Source organism: Diorhabda sublineata, chromosome 4 (assembly GCF_026230105.1).
Source record: "Diorhabda sublineata isolate icDioSubl1.1 chromosome 4, icDioSubl1.1, whole genome shotgun sequence".
NCBI lineage: Eukaryota > Metazoa > Arthropoda > Insecta > Coleoptera > Chrysomelidae > Diorhabda > Diorhabda sublineata.
Window position 1 is genome coordinate 4,004,672 of NC_079477.1, and position 22,929 is coordinate 4,027,600.

At 33.7% G+C, this 22,929-nt stretch overlaps 1 protein-coding gene across 3 annotated transcripts in view; it reads right to left on the reverse strand.

Moving 5' to 3' along the window:
• The window catches only part of LOC130442694 (protein neuralized), a 92,268-nt gene that overhangs the window by 27,352 nt on the left and 41,987 nt on the right, over nucleotides 1–22,929 (reverse strand). Inside the window, exon 1 of one of the 3 annotated variants that reach the window (XM_056777019.1) lies at nucleotides 6,738–7,051. The exons of the other annotated variants lie outside the window; for them this stretch is intronic. Coding sequence (XP_056632997.1) covers nucleotides 6,738–6,861 — 124 coding nt within the window. The 5' untranslated portion in view covers nucleotides 6,862–7,051. Of the gene's footprint in view, nucleotides 1–6,737; nucleotides 7,052–22,929 lie in introns of those variants that run through there. 3 annotated transcript variants of the gene reach the window in all.

Sequence of the window (22,929 nt, forward strand, 5' to 3'; positions counted from 1 at the left end):
CATTAACAAAGAAGATCTAGATGAAGCACCTAAAAAGAATTAAGGCAGGATAACAATGTGGGAAAAATAAGAAACGAGATGATAAAAGAATGAATGATGATAATGAGAAAAGTTGAGGTCAATTACAGTATAGGAACAGACTTAAAAGAACAATGATGGAAGCAGAATAATCAGAGGACGCAGTATCGGATCCTGGGTATTTTCCAGAAAACATATCTTGTAGAAGGTCTTAGTCAAATTGATTTTATCGATTCATGTGATGAAGTGGTTGAATTTTTGTGATGGTTGCTCTACATGAAAAATATCAGTCGCCAAGCACTACTTTAAATCTTTATCGAAGTGTTTACTACTTTAATTTCATCTTCAAACTTAACTAATCTAGATCACTTACTCCTATTCCTTCTCAAACTCCACTGCCACCAAAAAGTAAGCAGGGAAAATAATATAAGAAGCTTTTTCCTTTCCATGTAAGTGGTTTTACTGTGATCTGTGACTCAAAATTTTGCTCTCATAAATGATATCACTTTCCAATAATCACTTTGTTTAGTAAAGAAGAAAGAAAAGAGAAACCTTGATAATCAAAGTATAAACTTCTATGGTTACAACCCAACATTCGGTAAGCTCTTTGAGACCTTGGTAAAACCATTCTTTGGACACATCTCTTTTAGAAGGTTCAAGGTTAGTCTTCTACTTTTTCCCTTGTAACCTTAATATCCTACACAAGTGGTCAACCTGAACGAGCACTACAACCATTAAAACTTAAATCAAAGAGTTACGCTGGTCTGGTGCACTATTATTTTAGACCGCCGGTACTGTAACGTGAGTCTTCGTAGATTATAGAAACAGCGCGCAGAGCACGTTCGAGTATCTCAAATGAATAATAATACTCGGAAAATGGGTGTATTATTCAACTGGTTGGCTTTATTGAGTTGTTTATAAAGGTATTACTGCACGCATGCGAAGAATTGATCCGATCAGACATGGATATGAACAGAGAGACAGTACGTGCTAGAGATTGACAGATAGTCTTCTGATTAATCGTTCGAACTCAATTGGAGTCTTTAATACAAATTTAAAAAAACATGGAGTGTAATTTTTTTATAATTCTGCATAACCTTCTCATTTTTATCTATTCCAAACATGTGTAATATTCCAAGATCCTATTCAGAATTCCCCTTTCGTTCGAAATCAAATTGTCGTGAGAAAATATAGTAAATACACCGATCTTAAGTAAAGTCCCGTTGTTTTGTTTGATTTTCTCAAATGTACCTATTACTCAATAGATTTACTGAGTACCTACCTTAATGTAAAGTCAACAGAAATGTAATAGTTTACGAAAACGACCCACAAATAGTTTACCATCTTTGTTTGATACCTACATTAAAGATATGATGAGGTAACGATTACTTTTACTCACGGTAGGAATACGCTGCGTTGCCACGTTTTAGTTTTATTACTTACAATTCGACCAAAATAAGTACGAAACGAAATAAAACAGGTAATATGTAAATTAGAAGTATGGAAAGCACCGGGAATAGACCAAATAACGGTAGACGTGGTAAAAGCAACAGACGTTAAAATCATATACATGACACAGAATAAGCGCCAGATTAGCAATTGAACACAAGCAACTCCAACAGTACGTACATACAAAGATAAGAATTAGAAAAAACCATAGAACACCATAAATATGTATAAAGTACGAAAAGCAATAGGTGAAGTGAGGAGATCCTGAAAAAGCATTCGACAGAGTCAATACAAATGATCTATGAGAATTAATAGAATAGAGAGTAAGATCTGTATATAAACAGACGAAAAATTATTTTAGAATCCAAACAACAAAAGGGGTAGAGCAAGGATGTATACTGGGGTAATTATTGGTTTTTATAGTGTGAGATGAAGCAATAAAAAGAAAAAGAAACAAATAAAACAATATATGTTCCTAAGAAGTGGGAGACAGATGACATGGACACTGACGCAAAAAGAAAAATGCGGAATACAGAAATGAGATTTGTAAGAAAAATTGAAAATCAAATTAGATACGATAAAATAAGAAATAACTTTACAAAAGAAAAACAACTAATATGTTTTGGCTACATCACGAGAATGGGGGGAGATTATTAATTGGGAAGATATATGAAGCACGTCTTCATAGACGAGAACACCGAGGAACTTGACAGAAGAAATTAAAACGACAAAGGGAAAAGATGGCAGAAAACGGAACAAAACAAAAGACAAGTATTGACTCAAAACAGTTTTACACGTGAAAATGTAGAAAGGCATCAAGATCAAGCTGAGCTCAGCTACATAACATTCGATTAGTATTTCCAATCGTATTTTTAGTCGAATTTTTCGAAAGCATGACTAGAAGACTAGAAGAAAAATGGGGGGCATATCATTTTTCCCATGTTTTGAGACCTCCTGAACACGATTATGTTGGTTTTTCGAATGTTTGTAGTTTATATATATATATATCTATAGATCTGTTTAAGCTACAATTCTTATTTTCGTCTCTCGAACAATTGCTATGGGTCCGATTTGGTTCAAAATTAGCATACATGGCTTTTTTGGCGGCAGATTGATGTTATTAGAGTTTGGTTGAAAACAAATGAATATTTCGAGGGGTCGCAGTGCAAAAAAAAATGGTTTTTGACCTTTGCTCACCTCTGCAGGTCAAACGAAAAGCGACTGAGAAATGAAATTTCACATGTAGGTTCAATTAGTTGCGAGATGATTTCCTGCCAAAGGTCGAAACTTTCCATCTCCACCCCTCTCCATTTTATGGTCATTTTTGTTATATTTTCTTATTTTTTGGCCAGAAAAAGTTTAACTAGAGGGTTCGAACTTCGTATGCAAGTAGGGGTGATGTTGAAGAATTGTCTTTCTCAAGTTCAAAGTTTTCTTCTAGCACAAAACGCCTGAAATAATTTTGATCGTTGTAATTGTTGAACTGGACCGCCTCCTATTTAATGAATAATACGAGTATGATCGTTGTTAGGGTGATTTTTTTTACTTCCCATTTTCGAAATTTCTTGTCATTATGACAATTTTTTCTTTGTTGTCTATTGGAATTGAACAAGAGGGTTCGAGGAGACCACCGGATCTATTGAAATTATGAATTTTTATTCGAGAGAGAGAGTTAACTTGTGAAATGAAAAGTTATTGAGGAATAGCAAATTTTCCATATAAAGAAATAAGATTGAGAATTGATATCATTTCCAAGAAATTCATTTTATGGAAAGATTTGTTTGTGTATTAGTTAAATTCTTCATTCGACGAAAAATTCGACTTTCGTGATGGAGCTCAGCTACTCACGGCTTTTTTTCCATAAAATAATAATGTATGAAGGGTGTTGTTGATTTTGTAATTGGAATAACTGGTCTTTGATAATAACAAACGTTTTTTTAAGGCAATTATTAATATATATATATATACCTAATGATTTATATCTGTTATTTATATAATAAAAACTTGTTTACAAGATGTAATTTTTATGCCTAATCAACGCACGACTCACAACAATCGTTTTTACGAATACTTTCTCTTTGTGACTACATAACGTAGCCATCAGTGTAATTACTCAAAAAAATTGGTTATTCTCTTAAAATAATTACTTATAGTACGTTTATAAAAAGAAAACTTATGAGGAAATAATTCTCCAGTGTAGTTAACTAACTGCTGGATCATTTGAACACCAAAGGTACACCAAGAAATAAGAATTCTTCGATTGATAGTGCTAGAAGGATTTTAAAATGAGTTTTTTTAATAATTTTTGGAGGACAAAATTTGACGTTTCGTCTTTTCTTCAAGTCTTCATCAAAATGTTATATATAAAAAAACTAATTTTAAAACAGGAAAGACCTAAAATCAAGAACATTTAGATGCATCTAGAAATCAAAAATTAAAGAAATTCACCTTGATATTTATATGTAAGGAAATTTAATAAACATCGGCAACGTTGTTAGACTACCGTGGGAACGCTCCGAAGTCGTGTGTAAGTAGTTAACGTGAAAATAACGTCACGAAGAAATAATGGAAACGCGACCTTAAACGTACACCGTGTAAAGCTCACTAAAGTTAATATTAATTATTGTTGAAGAAGTAGAATCACGTGAGGAATACTTTATGAGGTTTTTCGGCCCCATTTTTATTTCCAAATGTATTTTAAATTGTTCAGACGGTTTAATAATAAGGTGTATATGATAAGTTGGGCTATACAGTTCGTCTCAAAATTTATATATTTAAAACTATTCCAGTTTTCGGAAACTATGATCACCGATCAGATCGATCAACTATCAGATGCAGATTTTTCAAGTTTCCGTTCTACTTTGGGTGGAAAATTCAAATTTATAACCTTCAACAATGGATTTAACAACAAAGTTCAATACCAGAAAGCTTTTAATTTATTTGAGGCTGGAACATACAAGGAAAACTCCTGAGGAACAACCCACACCTGTATAGGTATATAAGTGAATTTATGTTGATGATGTACTTCATTTACTTAAACACCAAATTTGCCTTCAAAGTTGGCCCTTTTATTTACAGGTACCGCACGTTTCAGCTCGCTAGCAAACCCTGTACATTATTTACTTAAACGCTAAGTCTTGGGATCGCCTGCACTCTATTCGGAACGTCGTCTCGTCGATAATGCAGATTTTTGCAGGCGATAGAGAATAATACGGCTGATCTAATTCCTCCACGTCAAAAATAACACGTATACAATATTGTACTTTCGGACAGGACTCATATAAACACTAAATATCGTTTTGCAAAACCAAGAGATATGCAGAGAACTCAACTATTATTTCAGAGCCATAAAAATCAACCCAACCCCAAAACTTAGTACTACTCCTAATAGTTATACATCACATCTAGAGGTAGCAAGCAAAAATCCTCTTCATTTACTTATAAGCCACGTTCTGTTTAACGTTTAGGGATCGCTAGCATAACTTACACTTCATTCATTAAACGCCACATCTGCACTTGATTTAGTTGCAGCGTCGTCTTGTTGATATTGCAGGCAATCGTGTATAATGCAGTTTATACCTTAGCCTGGTTCATCCACATCAAAAACAAAACTCATTCTATATGGCACTAGCCGATCGGATGAATACAAACAATAAATACTGCCATTCAAAACCACGTGATCTAAAGGGGTATCAAATTCTATTTCAAAGCCATACCAATCAACCCAATCCAGAATTTGAAGGCAGTACTGATCACATCTAGGAATCTCGAGCAAAAATTTACTTTATTGACTTACAACCAAGTTCTGTGTAACGTTTAGGGATCGCTAGCATAATTTACACTTCTTTTATTGAACTCCACGTCTAGTGATTGGCTGCACTTGATTTAGTTGCAGCGTCGTCTTGTTGATATTGCAGGCAATCGTGTATAATGCAGTTTATACCTTAGCCTGGTTCATCCACATCAAAAACAAAACTCATTCTATATGGCACTAGCCGATCGGATGAATACAAACAATAAATACTGCCATTCAAAACCACGTGATCTAAAGGGGTATCAAATTCTATTTCAAAGCCATACCAATCAACCCAATCCAGAATTTGAAGGCAGTACTGATCACATCTAGGAATCTCAAGCAAAAATTTACTTTATTAACTTACAACCAAGTTCTGTGTAACGTTTAGGGATCGCTAGCATAATTTACACTTCTTTTATTGAACTCCACGTCTAGTGATTGGCTGCACTTGATTTAGTCGCCTCGTCGGTGTTGCAGATTTCCTGCAGGCCGCAAGGAATAATGCAGTTGGATTCTAGTTGTTTTTATTTTTGCGTAACCTGATTAATTCCTTCTACGTCAACAACTAGAGTTTTACAATATTGTATTGGTTGATCGGGCCAAATACACTCGGAAGAATTGTAATCAGAAGCCCCCTTATGGAGCTGTACTGATCAAACTAATTCAAAATTTGAAACTACTGCTAATAGCTGAACGCCATATTTAGGAATCGCTTGCACAAATCTACGGTCAAGGGTCGCTCTTAATTTATAGGGATAATTATTTAATAATTTATAGGGATATTGAAATTGTGCCAAATTGACAAGTCTGAAGCATTGTCTGTAAAGCAATCTGTAAAGTAATGATTCCAGTGGAATGTAAAGTTGGTTTTATATACAGTAGACATTTACTAGCAAATGATTTACTTCACCATAAAACTTGTTAAAAATACAATTTGTTAAATAAAATAATTAAATAACCTTGAAAATTCCAAACACGTTCAACAAGTGATGTTAATTTTTTTAACCTTATATATTAATTAGTTCGGTCACGATGTTTTTAAGTAAATAATCCGATCTTCACGTATACCAGGATGATCAATAATTAATAAAATATATCTACAACATTGCGAGATTTTTTCGTGTTACTAGAATTGGAAAACATCGATTTGAGTGTATCTGAAGACCTTGTTCAATGGAATTATCGATTTAACTTTCGAAACACCTTCAAATCAATAGTTTACGATAAAATTAGATTTAAATGAAAATTTGAAATCGAAATTTAAATAAATATTTGAATTACGTTGCCAGTATATTATTATGGCTAGTATGTGAATGGATTTGTTTAAATATTTGCAAACTTGTTTAAATATGATAGCAAAAAAATTTCGTTCGATATAAAATATTCGGTTTGTTCCAAGTTTTTGTGCCAATACAAAAAGTTGAATAAAACAAAGAGAATTTTTTAATGTGGAAGTAAAAGCTGACAAACTCACCTAATCCCATGCGCCTTTTAATTTTCTTTAAGACCTTCATTTTTCCTTTCAGCGGTGAAAATTTATTTTCTCCCTTAGTTTCAACACTTTTGCAGTTGCAAGCTTTGTTTTCTTGTATCCCCATCAGTCACAAAACACAAAAGTTTTTATTCAAAAACACACACGAAATGTCGAAAACAGTCCTTTATCCATAGGAAGAAAATTTAAACGACTAGAAATAACTAAAATGTGTGCAGATACACAACACTAACCCTACCTGAATGAGTTTTCAACTGAACAAAACTCGGCTGCGACAGCGAGAAAAGTATACGGTAGAAGAAGCGGTGGGGGTAACGTAGCATCTGCAGCCACGAGTCGTTAGCCAATGGGAATCGAGGCGCACGCCGTATGCTTTTCAACAGCAGCCGCCTTTAGCAGATGTGACACCCTATCTTACCTGGTATTATTTGAATTAAAGTTATTTACCTGTTGTTGAAATTGTTGCTTGAGTTTAGGGCGATTCGGATACGAGGATGTAAACAAAGTAGCCGACGAGGTCAACCAAACGATACCCATCGCGAAGGGTCACTGATATTTCAATATCATCAATGATCTTCACTTTTTTTATTGAATAACCATACAAAAACAAACCCTCAATCCGCAAAACTTTGGTAAAAATTGCAGCACTGCATTTTCAACATCTCCTTTGAATTTCGCCATGGATGTGAATAATTTGTAATCTAACGGTACAAGGCCGGCACTAAATGCTGGATGTGACAGGAATTGAATACCACGTGTAGTTTATGGTTTTTTGGGATTGTTAAACCATCAAACGCAAACTACTATTGCTGTATCTGGGATCAAGTGAAGTTCCAGTATCGACGTAAACGCTAAATTGTCCCATCTGCGAAGTGTTGCTTCTTCACGACAAAAGTCACGCCCCATACAACATATGTCACTAGTGGAAATTGACTGGAAAACAGTCATGACAGAACAAATTTATCGCTATCTTTGGATCTTTTTTAAAAAAAGCACGTCGAAGCAAGAAATTTGAGTAGAAATATTCCTATGTACCTCATTAGCTACCAGTCCGATTTCATTTTACAAGATCGGCAAACAAATGATGGCAACGTTGGAAATATATAATAAAAGGAATCTATATAGAACTCATCTGTTGACCTAAGCAGTGTTTGAACCCATTGCGGCTTGTTTGTTACTCCAACTGTTTCGGTGAAATCGTGTTTGTTGTGTCTTAACATAGTGTTACTAACTCGTCCACGACATAGGTCGCGAAGCCGATCCTGTTCGGTTATAATGGAATTCTAACAATTGGCGAATTCGCTTCGGCTCTGATGCTTTTTATTTATTTGTTTGTCTGTTTATTTTCTAAAATTTTTGGGAAATTCGTTTTAGAAAACTTAAGTTTAGTTAAGTTTAGGGTTGTTGTTTATCTAAATAAATGAAGTAAGTAAAAGACAGTGTTTATAAATTCACCCCACCGATAGAAATAGTATAAATAAATAAGAAAAACGTTACAATTGATCTTGAAAAATTATCATCAAGTTTTGTTTTTTAAAAAAGTGTCGAGGGACCTCACGAAATATTAAAACCTGTCAATGGTGCTAATGTATTAACCTCGAGGAATATTTATATTAACTATTTGAAAGTGGAAATGAGTCAGTTAAGAGCTATAGGGATGTTCTTTGACCTCGAAAACAGATGAATGTGTTCTTGGTCTTCTAATAAGGCTAAGAGTAGTACTTTTGAGGAGATTAATTCGAATTTTATGCTACCTTTTTAAATCTATTTTTAATAAACGTTTTTTCGATCACATATCGTAAATGTGGAAACAAGCAGGTTTATAGATCGCATTAAATGGGATCAGAAGTTCTAACCATAATATAATGGATAATAGTATGTATAATGAGACCGGATATTGTCAAAGACAGCAAGAAATACGTAAAAATAATAATCAATGTAATTAGTAGGACAGCAATTAGAGACAGGATGTCTGACTTAGTCATCTTTTAATTCAATTATTTGATTAGGAAGACAGACTATTTTTGTTAATTCATTTCAATTAGTTTAGGTACTGATAGGACTATGGTGGTAATAAGCAACAATCGTAATAACCATGTGGGTAGTTTATGATTAAATAAAAAATATTTGGAAAAAAAGTTTGTATAATTATAAGGTATGATATATTTCGTATTTCAAACCATTATATATCCAAATAGAATCGTTTATCATCTGATTTTGCATTTCTAGTTGCATTTGCAACCTTTTCATTCGTTCGATTAAGGGCATAGAGGAGCGCCCGTGGCCTGGTTCCAGAAACGGTGCTAGGAAGTTTTATCCAAGCACAGTTCAGTAGCCATCATCCACCGTTGTATCAGTTGGAACATGTGTTTGTCATGAAGGCTTACTTTTAGAAGGGATGTTCTGTGATATCATCCCAAGGTCCTTTCGAACTAATAACTCTAGCCCTTTGGCGCATTAGATCATCTGAAATCATTGGAGGAGTGAGAGCTTGAATATCTAAATTTTCTTTAAAAGAAAATAACACTTGTGCAGAAATTACCAGAAGGTGACCACAATTCTCGGAGGGACGCCAAGGTTCTACCGGATATCGTTCCTAAGAACGCTGTCGTTGTTTTTTAACTATTTCCGTTTGAATTGATTAGTGAATAAACAAAGTACGAGCTACTGTGTCGTGTGCTATTTCTTCAGATGAAATTATTGGTCCCACGGCTAGATGAGTTGGATTTGGCTGATATTTCAAACCAACAAGTTCTTGAAATGACACACACCACAACAGCATCGATAGTTGTTTTCAGGAAGCAACCTCCAGAAAGCCTCAACTTAATCAGGTAGTTGCAAATCAGATTTGTACGATTTTTTTTCTATAGGTCTTTTTCAAGTTCAGTGTTTATTTGAACTGCATTCGAAAAGAAATTGCCAGCACAACGCTATTAACATGTTTTGCTCTTCAAAACTGGGTGCGCTACAACTGGTGACGATTTTTTATCCGTTGAGGTAAGGATGCCCAAACTGGGGACGGGAATATTTCAGGTAAACGAAAAGGTAGTCCGAGTACATAATACAACTCGTGACGGATTTGTATATATATAATTGAAAAATCCAAAAATTAAAACCTAATATTTCTAAATCCTTCAGGTTAGGTTAATTAACCTAAATTCACCATTTCATAAATAAAATATCTTCTATAAACTGACTAAAATTTATATCTTCTATAAACTGACCGAGGAGAATATTTTTTATTGGAAAATTTGTATCTGGAATAAATTTAAAGTGTTTGACACGGTTGGTACTTTTAAATTCTGTCCAAACTACTTTTAGTTACGTGTTGATATTTTTTACTGAAATACAATGTAAATACATATTTTTTTTTGTTTTTCATTTCATAATAATAATCCCGAGCTGCATAATCTTCCGTCACGAGTTGTCTAATCTTCATGACAACCACCATCACGAGTTGGCACATTGTAACAGAAGATAATCACGAGTTGTCGCACGCCTTCTAGACTATGTAGAACAAAACTTTAAGTGCGTACCTACACTATAAAAAACACGAAAATTCAGAAATGCTGTCAGTTTTATAAATGATACCGATACTTTTCGTTAAATAGTTTAAATTGTTATGAACAAATGCCAACTTCTTTAGATTGAATTTGAAACAAGGTAATTTGAAACTTATTTTCGATCTCATTAATTCTGTATAAATGACTTTGTTGTTTCTAAGACCCTTTTTACATATCGATTTTCAATATAAGTTTAAGTGCACCCGCATATGTCGTTTTGTCTGTGGTCTTCACCTGTTGTCTGTTGCCGACGACATACTGAAACCATTGCTTTGGCTCGAGGAGATGCTGCAACTCGAAGCCCATTATTTCTGACTTCTTGGTGGCAGGTGCGAGAAGGGAGGACTGCCCATCATATGTCCACGTCGATTTAGTTATTAATTTCCTATACAATTGCCATTGCGAAATCAATAGATATTAAAATAATTAGTCCTTCCACTTTCTCAAATGAAACAGTTATTATTAAATTAAAGAAAAACTTCACTTAATTTTATATACAATTATCGATTATATTGTTTCTCAAAAAATTTGTGATTTAATAGTAATAATTAATGAAAATACGAGGGATGATCACAAAAGGATTAGCAGACATCATCACAAATTGTATTTAGGTAGTTATTGGAACGCCGTTTTGGTATTCATAGATGCGGTAGATTGATAAATATCCATGTCTGTTGCATTTTCCAGCTAATACAAGTGAAAATAAACAAATTCAAATATTAGGTTAGTTTCGTAAACGGAAAAGAAAATGTTCCGTTGTCATACTGAAGTTGCTACCAAGTTAACGTCTTCAAAAACCGAAGGTAAACTTCTATCCTTCAGTCTACGAAGACGATAACTTGGTCGCGCGTCAGATAGTGTAATTGTAAGTGTTGGTGTAAACAGTGTGTTCAGTATGAATATCATCAACGGCCTTCTCATTGATTCTTCATCATACACCACTTGATTATAGTAAACAACAATTTTTTTTCAATAAAAACTTAAAAAAATTAAATATGAAAAGCTACTGACGATAATTCAGCGATTAAAGTAAAATATCTATAATTTCTCCCTAACAAACTCTTTTACAAATTTCATTTGTTTATTATAATACTTTTTATTAAATTTTAAATAAACAAATTGGAATTCATTGAGTTGTAGCTTTACGACAGTCGATTTTTTTAATAATACGAGTTGGATTGATTATACCAATGAAAGACTAAAAAAGTAGTGAAACCAGAAATAGGGAAATATCAAAAAGGTTTCAGACAAGGAAAATCGCGTAATCGAAGCGCAAGAGAAGCTCAGCATCCAAATTAAGAGTCTAGCAAAATTCGGGGACCACCGAAAGTTGAAGTATATAGGACTTTTGAATTATGAAATTAAGAATATATTAGTAAATGTGGATGTAGTAAAAACAATTAATGCTAAAAGAATACAATGGTACGGATAAATTGAAAGTAGGGAAAAACGGTACAAGGAAAATTACAGAATAAAGACCAAACGAGAAAAGATTACCAGGTAGACCAAAAAATCGATGTGAAGATCAGATTGTACAAGATATGCGAAGGAAGAAATTGGGAAAAATAGTCGATGCTTTAAAAACATGGCCACTCTTAAAAACCAAAGGTCATAAGAGCTTAACCTGAGCGGCTACAATTCTAAAACTTATGTATAACCATCTTCTTCTTCTTGAACGTATTGTAGGCCTTATGCTTGTAGTTTCCAACTTTTCATACTTGAGTATTGATGTCCATACATCCATCCATCTTTTTGGAGGTCTTCCTTACGGTCGTCGTGTCCCTGGTTTACCGTCTCGTGCGATCTATGCTAATCTTTCTCTGGTCATCCTGTCCACGGGTTCGTTCCAAGCTCTTCTACGTTTACGTCCCCATCTGATTATGTCTTCCACCTCACATTCGTGTCTTATGTCTTTCTGTCTCTTAGTGTGTATCCGCGAATGTATTTTCATTTCTCTTATTCAAATGATATTTTTGGTTCTTTAGTTGTCAATATGGGTCTAACGCAGGTTTTGTATATCTCAACTTTTGCCCTTTTGTTCATAATTGTATTATTCCATATAATGTCCCGGAGTGCGCCTGATATTCGGCTGGTTTTGTTTGCTTGTCCTTTTACTTCATTTATTCTGTTCTGGTCTGCGTTGATTTGTGTGCCTAGGTAGTCAAAGACATTACCAGTTTGCACCTTATTGGTTCTTTAGAGATGACAAGGGCTTAGTTTTTGCGGTGGATACTTGCATGTTAAAGGTTTTAGCTTTCACGTGGAATGAATTTAGGAGCTGCTGTAAGTCGTCTTCGCTCTCTGCCACAATTACAGCGTCATCGGCAAACAGATTATTTTTATTGCGCCCGTTGTAAGTGAATATCCTCTTACTGTATTCTTGACATGATTTATTATTTCGTCCATTATCAGGTTTAACAATTGCGGGCTTAAAGAGTCTGTCGGATACTCGTTGGTGTTTGTTTTTCCTTTGGCAGGTTTTGGTTAACCCACATGTGTTACAGTTTAAATTTCTTATGAAGTCTATTTTGGTTTTCGGAATGTATTTCTTTTCTAAGATGTGTACTACGTCGCTTAGCCTTACCTTGACGAATGCTTTGGTGAGATCTATGAAGTACATATACGCGGGCTTGCCGTATTCTACATCCTTGTATATTTGTATATATATATAATACACTTAATACAATCAAGTTCTTTATTTTAAAGGAAAATTTCAGTGTTTGAATAATATGAATTTTTATTTGATGCAGTTTTTAAGAGTGTCTTACAATTTCAATAGTTCTGAATCGTCTGGTAATTTTCTTTATTAGACTTTGTGTATTTTTCAGTTTTTAACTATTAGAAATATAGTCAAAATAAGAATTAGGATCTGGGAAGCATGAGGTAAAGTTAAAAATGAAGAATCCCTTGCAATAGATGGTATAAATATTGAGGAAAATAAAATAATAAACGACGAGTTAAAATTTGGAAAAAACACGTTTCTGCAGTAGAATGTTGTCGAATTCTATGAAATTATCAAAGGAATTCATAAATTTTACAATTTACACCAGCACCAAGTTATTTACCACCAGCAATAATTCTCTAAATAAGAAAATTGTCACGTATATCTTATAAACACCTTGAAATCATAATAAGTTTCTAGAAACTTCGACAAAACTTTAAAATTTTTGTTGAAAACTGTAAATTCTTCAAATCACCTGAATACCAGATGTGTTTTTATTGTCAAATCTGTTTTTAAAATGAAAAAGTTCCCACAAATATTCACTATTAAAAGTTTCGTGGATTACGGAGGCTATCTGATAAGTTTCACTTAATTCTTCTCTTGTGTTATTTTCAATGGTTTTGGTCATTAAATCAATAATTCAATTCTTGTATTTGATGAATACAAGTTGCCTATCTTTGGCGGGAAAGGAAACTAAATCAAAATTAGAAATTTGCTCCACAAGACTGAGGAAATAATATGATAAAATCACCAAGAGTTTTGCGGGATCCACGAAAATAAAGAAAATTTCTAGATTGATACAATACAGCATCTATAGCAATACCCAGAATTTATCTTCATTTTTAATTCTCTGAGTAATCACTGGTTCAATATTTTGATCAATTCCACGGCATGATTTCATTTGTTGTATCCGAATTCTAATTCCGTGAGCATTTGTGAGCTCACCAATTGAAGCACTCTGTAGAACGCAATGCAGATATGGCAGCAAGATATAATACAGGGTTATTCTATATGATGGACCCTTTTTGAAAAATTCGTATTTATTAAAGTACAAATGCTACATGTTACAAGTTTCAAAGATTTTTTAAATGCATTACAAGAGTTCAATGTGTTGCACGGCAAACAAGTATTTATTTGCGTGTGAGTCATCGTCCATCATTTATAGCACATTACCGCAAAAATCAAGCCGCTTTTCTTTGTCATTGAGAGCCTGCACGAGTTCTAAACGGTAGGGCTTGTACAGCAAACGCCGTCTCAGAACTTTCCATACAGTTAGTTGGGGTATTCCAAGTTCTCTACTAGCTCTATTCGCAGACTTACTTGGGCTGCGAACAAAACTGTCTTCTATCCGTCTGACATCATCTTCTGACACACGCGGCCTGTACTTTTTCCTTTATATACATTTCCAGTCTCTTTAAATTGATTAAACCAATGAGTGATGCTTTTTCTAGTTGGTGGTTTAATACCCGCTGCACTGTAATTTGCGACTCACTTCTTACGAACTCGATAACACAGAACATCTTGTGCTCCACAGTCGCCATCTCACTTACAACTGGCAGTGACACAGAATGGCGGCCTATTGGCGCGAGAACTCTAGCAGCCGCTTCTGGAACTATCACCACCTGTCTGCACTTGTAATACATTAAAAAAACTTTGAAACTTCCCCCTTCCATTGGTATAAAAATTTTTAAAAATGGATCCATCAATTAGATTAACCCTGTACCTACCTAGTAAATGGAGAGGATGGACGAGCTGAGGCAGATTTATTTACAGCTTACAGAATGATACATCGATGAGAAAGAAATGCTAATTGTGTTTATGAGTTGTGCGATGTGGATTAAAAAGAGATGTCATATATAAAAAGCGTTGTCTTAACTAGTACAGACTTTGAGGTAAGTTATATCCAAGTTTCAACTCTTTGAGCTTTTTCGTTGCCTCATCAGCTTACCAATTGAGAAACTCTGTAGAGCAGAATGACACAATAAGACATCGATGAGAAAAATATGCAAATTGTGTTTGTAAGTCGTGCGTTGATGTGGAGTAAACAAAACTGTCAAAACTTGTTTCCTGATGTACAAATTTTGTGCCTTATCTTTTTAACCAATATCAAGCGTTGTCTTCAACTGGCACAGAGTTCAAGAGAGGTTCGAAATTAATTATTTCAACAACTATTAAACTATTTAAAAAAAATTTGAAATCTCAAAATAAAATTTGAAAAAACTAAAAAAGCAACGGGACCTGATGATATTCCACAAGAACTACATCAAATTATTAGCGAGTTAAACTTTGATTAGAATCGGTATTTATAACCATTCAAAAAATAAACAAGCCAGGAGATGATGATCACAAATTGATAAGTCTGATGAGCCTCAAACTAAAAGTGTTTCTTAACATCTTAAAATCTCGAATAAGAAACAAATTATTCCAGCGAGACGTAAACTTTGGCATATACGAAATTTGCCATGTACGGCAATGCGCTTTATTAGAAGATGGTAGTGGGGATTAGTACGGTTCCTCAAGCACTACTATTATGTCTGTTAGATAGTGGTGAGCACTGCGTGGGTACCTACTTTCATTGTTTTTACTGGATACCGAGATAGAATATATATTTTATTCGGGGTACAGAATTTAATACTATGATTATTTAATTTTTTAACCCCGTGCCTCTCGTACGTTTCTTCGAAATTCACTCCTGTATTTGCCAAACTTCACTTCGGTTTTAGAAATGCCCTTGGTACCAGGGAAGCAATTTTTGCTTTGAATATTCTCCTCCAAATGTTTCGCGACCATTGTAATGATGTTTTAGTGTGTTTTATTGATAATGAAAAGGCCTTGAATAGAGAAGAGCACGAAAAGATTATAAATATATTGAGACACTGGTGTTGATGGAAAATGTAATTGAAAACCTGTACTGGCGATAGAAAGCATTCAAGTCCAACGAGGGTGTGTTCCGTTCCCGCTGTTGCTTATTAAACAATCTAAATTAGGGGTCAAAATTAACGGTGAATTGGGTCTTTAAAGGTCTCTAAAATGGGATTGAATATATATGTTGCTAAGACGAAGTTTTCGGTCTTCAGTCTCCAGCCATACCTCTACACTACACGCAAATAGGAAAAACGTTCAGAGGGTCTCAAATTTGGAATACCAAGGATCCTACATTAGATGCAGTATTGAATTAGCCAGTGCAACATCACTGAAGATGAGATCAGTATTTTGTAACTGAAAACTAAGACGAAGAATTGAATTAAATTTTTGTTTTTGGTCTGTGCTGTTGTACGATGTTGAAGTCTAGACACAATCAAATCAAGTCTTAAATAGAGCAAATGCAGCAACTTTTGACAGCAGTTAAATACCGAAAACCTTCATACTTGTTGTGGAGAAAAATAGGGATCAGCTCGACAATGTTATTGTCAACGTCAGGGGAATTTTCATAATTAACCTCATTACGGTTATCTCACGGGTATTTTTGGATGTAATGCATTGAGACTCTAATCATAATTTTTATCTCTTAACTAGACTATCAAGATTGCATTACTGATAATAATCTATGACTGTATGTTATGGGAATATCGTTTGAATTCACATATAGAAAGCAATATATGAAACAACTTCAATCTTTGCATATAAACCATATAAAGAATATCCGCTTGTTAAATCTCTCAGGAAAATGTTAATTAGAATTTAGATTTAATATGATTATACATTTATAACATGATCACGTATTTTCCGTAAACTTATTTAAATACGATAATGAACTGTTCTTATATAAGTCGATATCTAGTTAAATATTACTGTTTTTATATTATAAATAATATTAACATAACCTCACTGTTTAATATAGTCTATTTTTATTAATGAGAGAGTATTAAAATAATAAAGCATTCGTAATCCAGTATCACTTCTTTTAGAGACAAGTAAAATATTTTTTAAAGTTGTAGTTTCGTATTAAATAACATTTATATAAATATGCCGGATGCACATTTATATCTTCACTTAATTAACTTGCTTATAACTTCTTAGCAGCTGAAAGTAGAATACGAGGTCTGACTATTAAATAACGAGACTGGATACGAAAAACGTTTTTATAAAAATTATTCTTCATTCGAATGCTCTTCCGTTTTTGCTTTACCGCTTCAATCGACTCAAATCGGGTCCCTTTCAAAGCAGATCTTTTTCTAACCTTTCAAAGAAATATGAGCAGACCCGTTGCCGCAAGAGCTTATGGTCAGGAGTCAGATTTTTTGGCACCAACTTCGCACAGACTTTTGTCATGTGTAATTCCTCGTGTAAAATTTTTCCAATCGTTTCTTTATTGGCGTCTTTATCATTCTGAAGCTCATTCCACGATCTGCACGCACAATTTAGTTGATTTTGGTCACTGTTTCCGGAGTTGAATCAGTCACGGGGCGACTTGGGCGCTGGTCATTTTCAGTGCTTTTTCGGCCCTCACTAAAGCGCTTACACCGCTCAAAAACACGCGCACGAGATAGAGAATTGTCCCTATTGGCCTCTTGCAACAATTTATAGCACTCAGTTGAAGTTTTTATCAATTATGCATAGACAAGATATCTAGATATCCCATGCATTACTCGTTTTTCACTCAACCCATCTGGGGCGCCCTCTAGGCGCGCAGTCTCGTTAATTAATAGCCAGACCTCGTAATGCAAGGTATGAAAAGGTTATAAATTAATTTAATTTCTGATTTTTTGGACCTTTTGACACGTTTATGTTTCTCAATCGTTTTGATGTTCTGATTTAAAATTAGTTTTTTTATAATTTTTGGAAGATAGGTTAAAATTTAACATTTCGTTTTTATCAAGAGGTCACCTACATTATGAATATCAAAATAAAAATAAAATCAAAATAGAAATCTGTTGTAACATAAAAAATTAGTTTTTACATCTCAATAATATGTAGCTCTGAAGCAATAAGTCAAATTATACGTAATTTCCAAAAATTCTCTTTTTCCTGTGTTTGATTTCGTTTCAAGAATTTTTGAATCTTTATCATTGAATTTATGTTTTTTTGAGTGAAATTTACAACCCTATTTTGTAAATCATAATACAATTTTACGAAAATTTCACGTTAGATGTTGATAAAGACCTTAACAGATCAAAACGTCAAATTTTAACCTACATTTCGAAAATTATAAAAAAAACTGATTTTAAATCAGAAGAGATCGATTTAAAAACATAAAAATACTGGTTAAATATGTTAAATATGTAGCTCTGAAGCAATAAGTCAAATTATACGTAATTTCCAAAAATTCTCTTTTTCCTGTGTTTGATTTCGTTTCAAGAATTTTTGAATCTTTATCATTGAATTTATGTTTTTTTGAGTGAAATTTACAACCCTATTTTGTAAATCATAATACAATTTTACGAAAATTTCACGTTAGATGTTGATAAAGACCTTAACAGATCAAAACGTCAAATTTTAACCTACATTTCGAAAATTATAAAAAAACTGATTTTAAATCAGAAGAGATCGACTTAAAAATATAATAATACTGGTTAAATAGGTATAAGGGTTTAAACTTTGATTTTTAAAAGCTCATAAATGATGATTTTAATATAAAAACTGATCAGTGTAGGTAGAGCTACTTCTAACAAATCCAAATCAGAACTGGAATCAACAGACTTCCGCAACCAATATTCACAATGAGTCCGATTAACTACCTTTTCACAGTTTTCAGCATCATATTATTACTAGCCTCCAAAAACAACTGTTCAACATTATTAATCTTGAAAAAATTATTTTTTCTTGAAACTTCTCCCTTTATGGCTCATTGGGGGTGGGAGGAGTTAATACTTATGAAACCTAATATGAGAGGGAAGGGCGAGATTCACTTTTTCTTACGTAAGATCAAGCTCAAGCTTTTAAGAAAGCACGTGAATGCCGAATGAAACTTGATGCATACTCCACACCAGCTACTGTCAGTAAAAACAAGCGTCAACGGTGATTTAAACTCTGAATTATATATATTTTCAACCATATTTCTTAGGTAAGAGGGGGAGGGTGGATATCTTCAAACCTTAATCATCAAATGCTTTACGTAATTTTGTAAAAGTTCCCTATCTGTGCCCATACCATTTGGTATGTGTAATTTTTTTTTTTCAATAGACTTTCTGGAATGCTTTTTCCGGCGAAAAACTATTTCCATTTCCAATTTTTTTTCTAAAGAAGAGCGCACAAGTTTTCCTTCAAAGTTCCTATTTAAAATAATTTTCTATTTGAAATTTTGGTTTTCTTGGAGCTTTACTCCGTGACTAGTAAATTTTTCATGTAATCTAATCCCACTGTGTTTTACATAAATGATTGTCAGTAAATTAATCAAAACAATTTTTTAGTTTTTACGCCGATCCTCCCAAATTTTCCATATTAACCACATTAGAATTCTCAAAGACTGCAAAGTAAGGTCAGTCACCAAAAAAATTGTAAGAAAATAATAAAACCAAACAAAATTCTCTGATGTCCCTGTATATGAGCTGTTTTTTCAATAGTAGCGGAAACATTATTTTCAGTAATGGCTTGTGCTCCAGCGTGTGCTCTACCTGGGAACAAAACCAACACACGTCTTGGATGGAATCTTAAGAAAGGCACCTTCCAACTTTCGTAATAAACAAAATTTTCTTAAGATTTCTTTCAAATGGTTATTTTTTTCATTTACTTTGTTCAAAAACCACAAAATTGATTATCTACCTCTGCTACCTGGTATAAGGTGTATATTCCAGATAATAATAGTTGAAAGAACGACCTTAGAGGGCATTTAAACTTAAGAAGATTGTCCACTGAAACTAGTTAAAATGATTTCACTACATCGAATTATAATTTTAGTACAAAATTGACGATTAGCGTTTTTCATGAAATTTAGCACTCAAAGTCTATATTTAGTGCGCGAATCTTTCTCCTGGTCTTCTATAGAATCGTCTTCTATGCTACTATGTAGACAAACTCTTCTTTCGTTTGAGAACAGAGCTCTATTGTTCATAACTCCAATTAATTTGTTCTCTAGCAAATAGTAGAGATGATGATCGGTGGGCTGGGGTTGATTTGGGGCCAGAAACTCAAGTTGAGCTGCCTTAAGTCTTCTTTTGACTGTTCGTTGGAGTGGGCCCTGATATAGGAATTGTTCCTCTGCAGACACGTGGTTGCATGGGGTTGTGTTTCTAGAAGAGGTAAAGCAAAGATTTAGGCCTTTTGGCTAGAAGAAATCGCAAGCAAAAACGGTCCTTCTCGGTTTGGTTTTTTCCGATTTTTTGAAAAAGTTTTTAAATTTAAAAAGCTGCTACTGCGTTATTCCCTATCGTCGGCCATTTGGCTGGAGAACCGGTTCACCAGGTTAGAGAAAACCGAGGATCGACGAAGGGTGTGTGGAATAGGTCGGGTTTTATCTGAAGGATATGGGAGAGCCAGCGAGAAATCTGCCGGCAAGTTTGGTTTTAGTATCACGAAAAAGGATATTCCTGGAGTTGTACTTCAGTGGAAGGTACTTGGCTTTTGGGTAAAAGTGAGATGAATGCGGTTACCCACGCCGCTAGTGACGGTACAGTAGTATGGTGGGGACTTTTGGGGTTTCCATCCTCTTCGGACAAAGAGGGTGAGAACCGCTGCAATCTTCACAGGTAGGTAAATTTGATTTATCTGGTACAGTAGTGAGTCAGGTAGATAACATCTTATAAGGATCAGTTACCCCTAATTGATAGTGTTAAACATAAAAAGGGTAGTTACCGATCGTAACAGGACTGTGAGAGCAAGAAATATTATAACATTTTACATAATTTTGAAGCTGATGCCATTAGCTATAAGAGTTCACTAAGAAAAATACAATTTCGTGTTGTTTTTTGCCAGTGAGTGTCGCCCGAGTTTTTTGCTCACAAGTGTGGGAGGTCTTCGAGGGACCATTATTGAAATAGGCCTCAAAAGCACTTTCGGTTGCTAATTAAAATAGAGACTCTAAAGGTATAATTACGATGTTTTCTTTTAATTGAAGATCTACCTCAGATTAGTACTTGGACATCTTCCAGTTTTTTCCGTACGATATTTTACATGTTTGTTTCTAATATTAACAACTTTATAATCGTTGGTATTGTAATTTTTTTCCAAATACATATACAGAACGAATCCTCTTAACTTCAATTATTAATCTATACAACTTGACGTAACTTTATGTCGTAAGGTAAGAAATAGAAAACAGCTGACGGACAACAAAACATTGTCATGGGTAGCTGAGATTTTTAAAGTCCACCTACAATAATTATTCCAAAGAATACCATATGATGCAAAGGCAAGAAAAGGTCCATGGGAACTTTTGGGACAACTAAAGAAACAGTTGAACGTTTACCTGAAGATCCATTCATAATTCAAACGAAAACAGTTACCTGTTAGGTGTTAAATGGACTGTGATTGTTATGTAATTATATAAACAACTATTATTGTTATTTTTTTTATTATCATCAGGCATGGAAAAATACTTTAATATGACTTTTTTTATTATACATATTTCAAATTCAAAATATGTTTTGTAGTCTGACTATATTGGACTAGTTTATGAGCTGCTAGTAGCTTGTAAACCCGTGTACTGTTTACGTGATGAAATTAAATGAATTTAATACGTTGAACTAATATATTAACTAGAAAAAAATCGATTCTCGATAACGATACCATTTAATATCCATTTGTAAAAAAATTACTAGAAACAATTTGTTTGAACAAATCCTTAACAGAGGGAAACACATGGTCTACGTTAAGCTATTTGGTTTTTGGTTATTGTATCAAAAATCAAAATCATTATCCAAATTATTTTAAAAGCAGGATTTTTTCTATACTCTACACCTAATATAACAAAGACGATATGTCGGAGCAATAAATGTAGGTTGCCTGCCTGTTGTTTAAAAAAAAAACAAATATTTTATCAAATAATTTTTCAAAATATGATAATTTCATTTTGATAACAATATAAACACTGGATTAAAAAATAAATTTTCCGTCTATTTACTGGTATCGGTATCGACTTTTTGCAATCGATTCTCGACACCGATACCAATGTCCAAGAATCGACTCATCCATAATATTATTAATTAAAAGTTTTACTTTTTTATACCGGGAAAAATCTATCCATGTTATTCGTGTATAGTCATTTAGTTATTTGATGAATTTCATCGATGAACAAAGAAGCAATTCCTCGTGATCGTGATCTAAATTCACTTATGATAGTAGAGAAAGTGTTTACCTCTGACTTCATTAAACCAGCAGCAATTTTTCTGAAAATTTGTGAGTAGTTGGAGGATACCCATAGAAATAAATAGACGTCGTGCCTACTTGCGATTTTGCCCCGGGGGTGGACAATATTTTATTAAAAATAACCCCATAATTATAATTATAGTATGAAAAATTCTTATTTATAATTTCAATTTCCTGTTTGTATCGATCGTAGTGACAGTGACTGTTATACGTATCATTTTGATTTTTCTGTGCAATTGTCATGTTAATTTTACTCTCATCGTAAATTTATCATTAGGTTCCAGTGCAATTATTATTTATTAATAATTAAAAAGACAGGTTTTACTCTTATGTAAGTAAACACCGCTAACAACAGCCTTTATCGTACCTGTACATATTGTACTTAACAATTTTTAGAAATAGTTTTAAGTCAAAACAGAAGCGTGTACGTTTTTAATAAATATACGTGTTCTATTATTGTGAGGGTCAATCACAATCACAAGAGCCACGAAATCAACAGAGACAATTAGAACGGAGAGATACGCGTAGATTCATAGTAAACAGACGAATTGAAGAATTGACTAATGCCAACAAGTTCTTCGAGCATTTACATCAGATTTATTTCTTCGACTAGCATTCCAGTATGAGCCTGATGTAGAATATTATC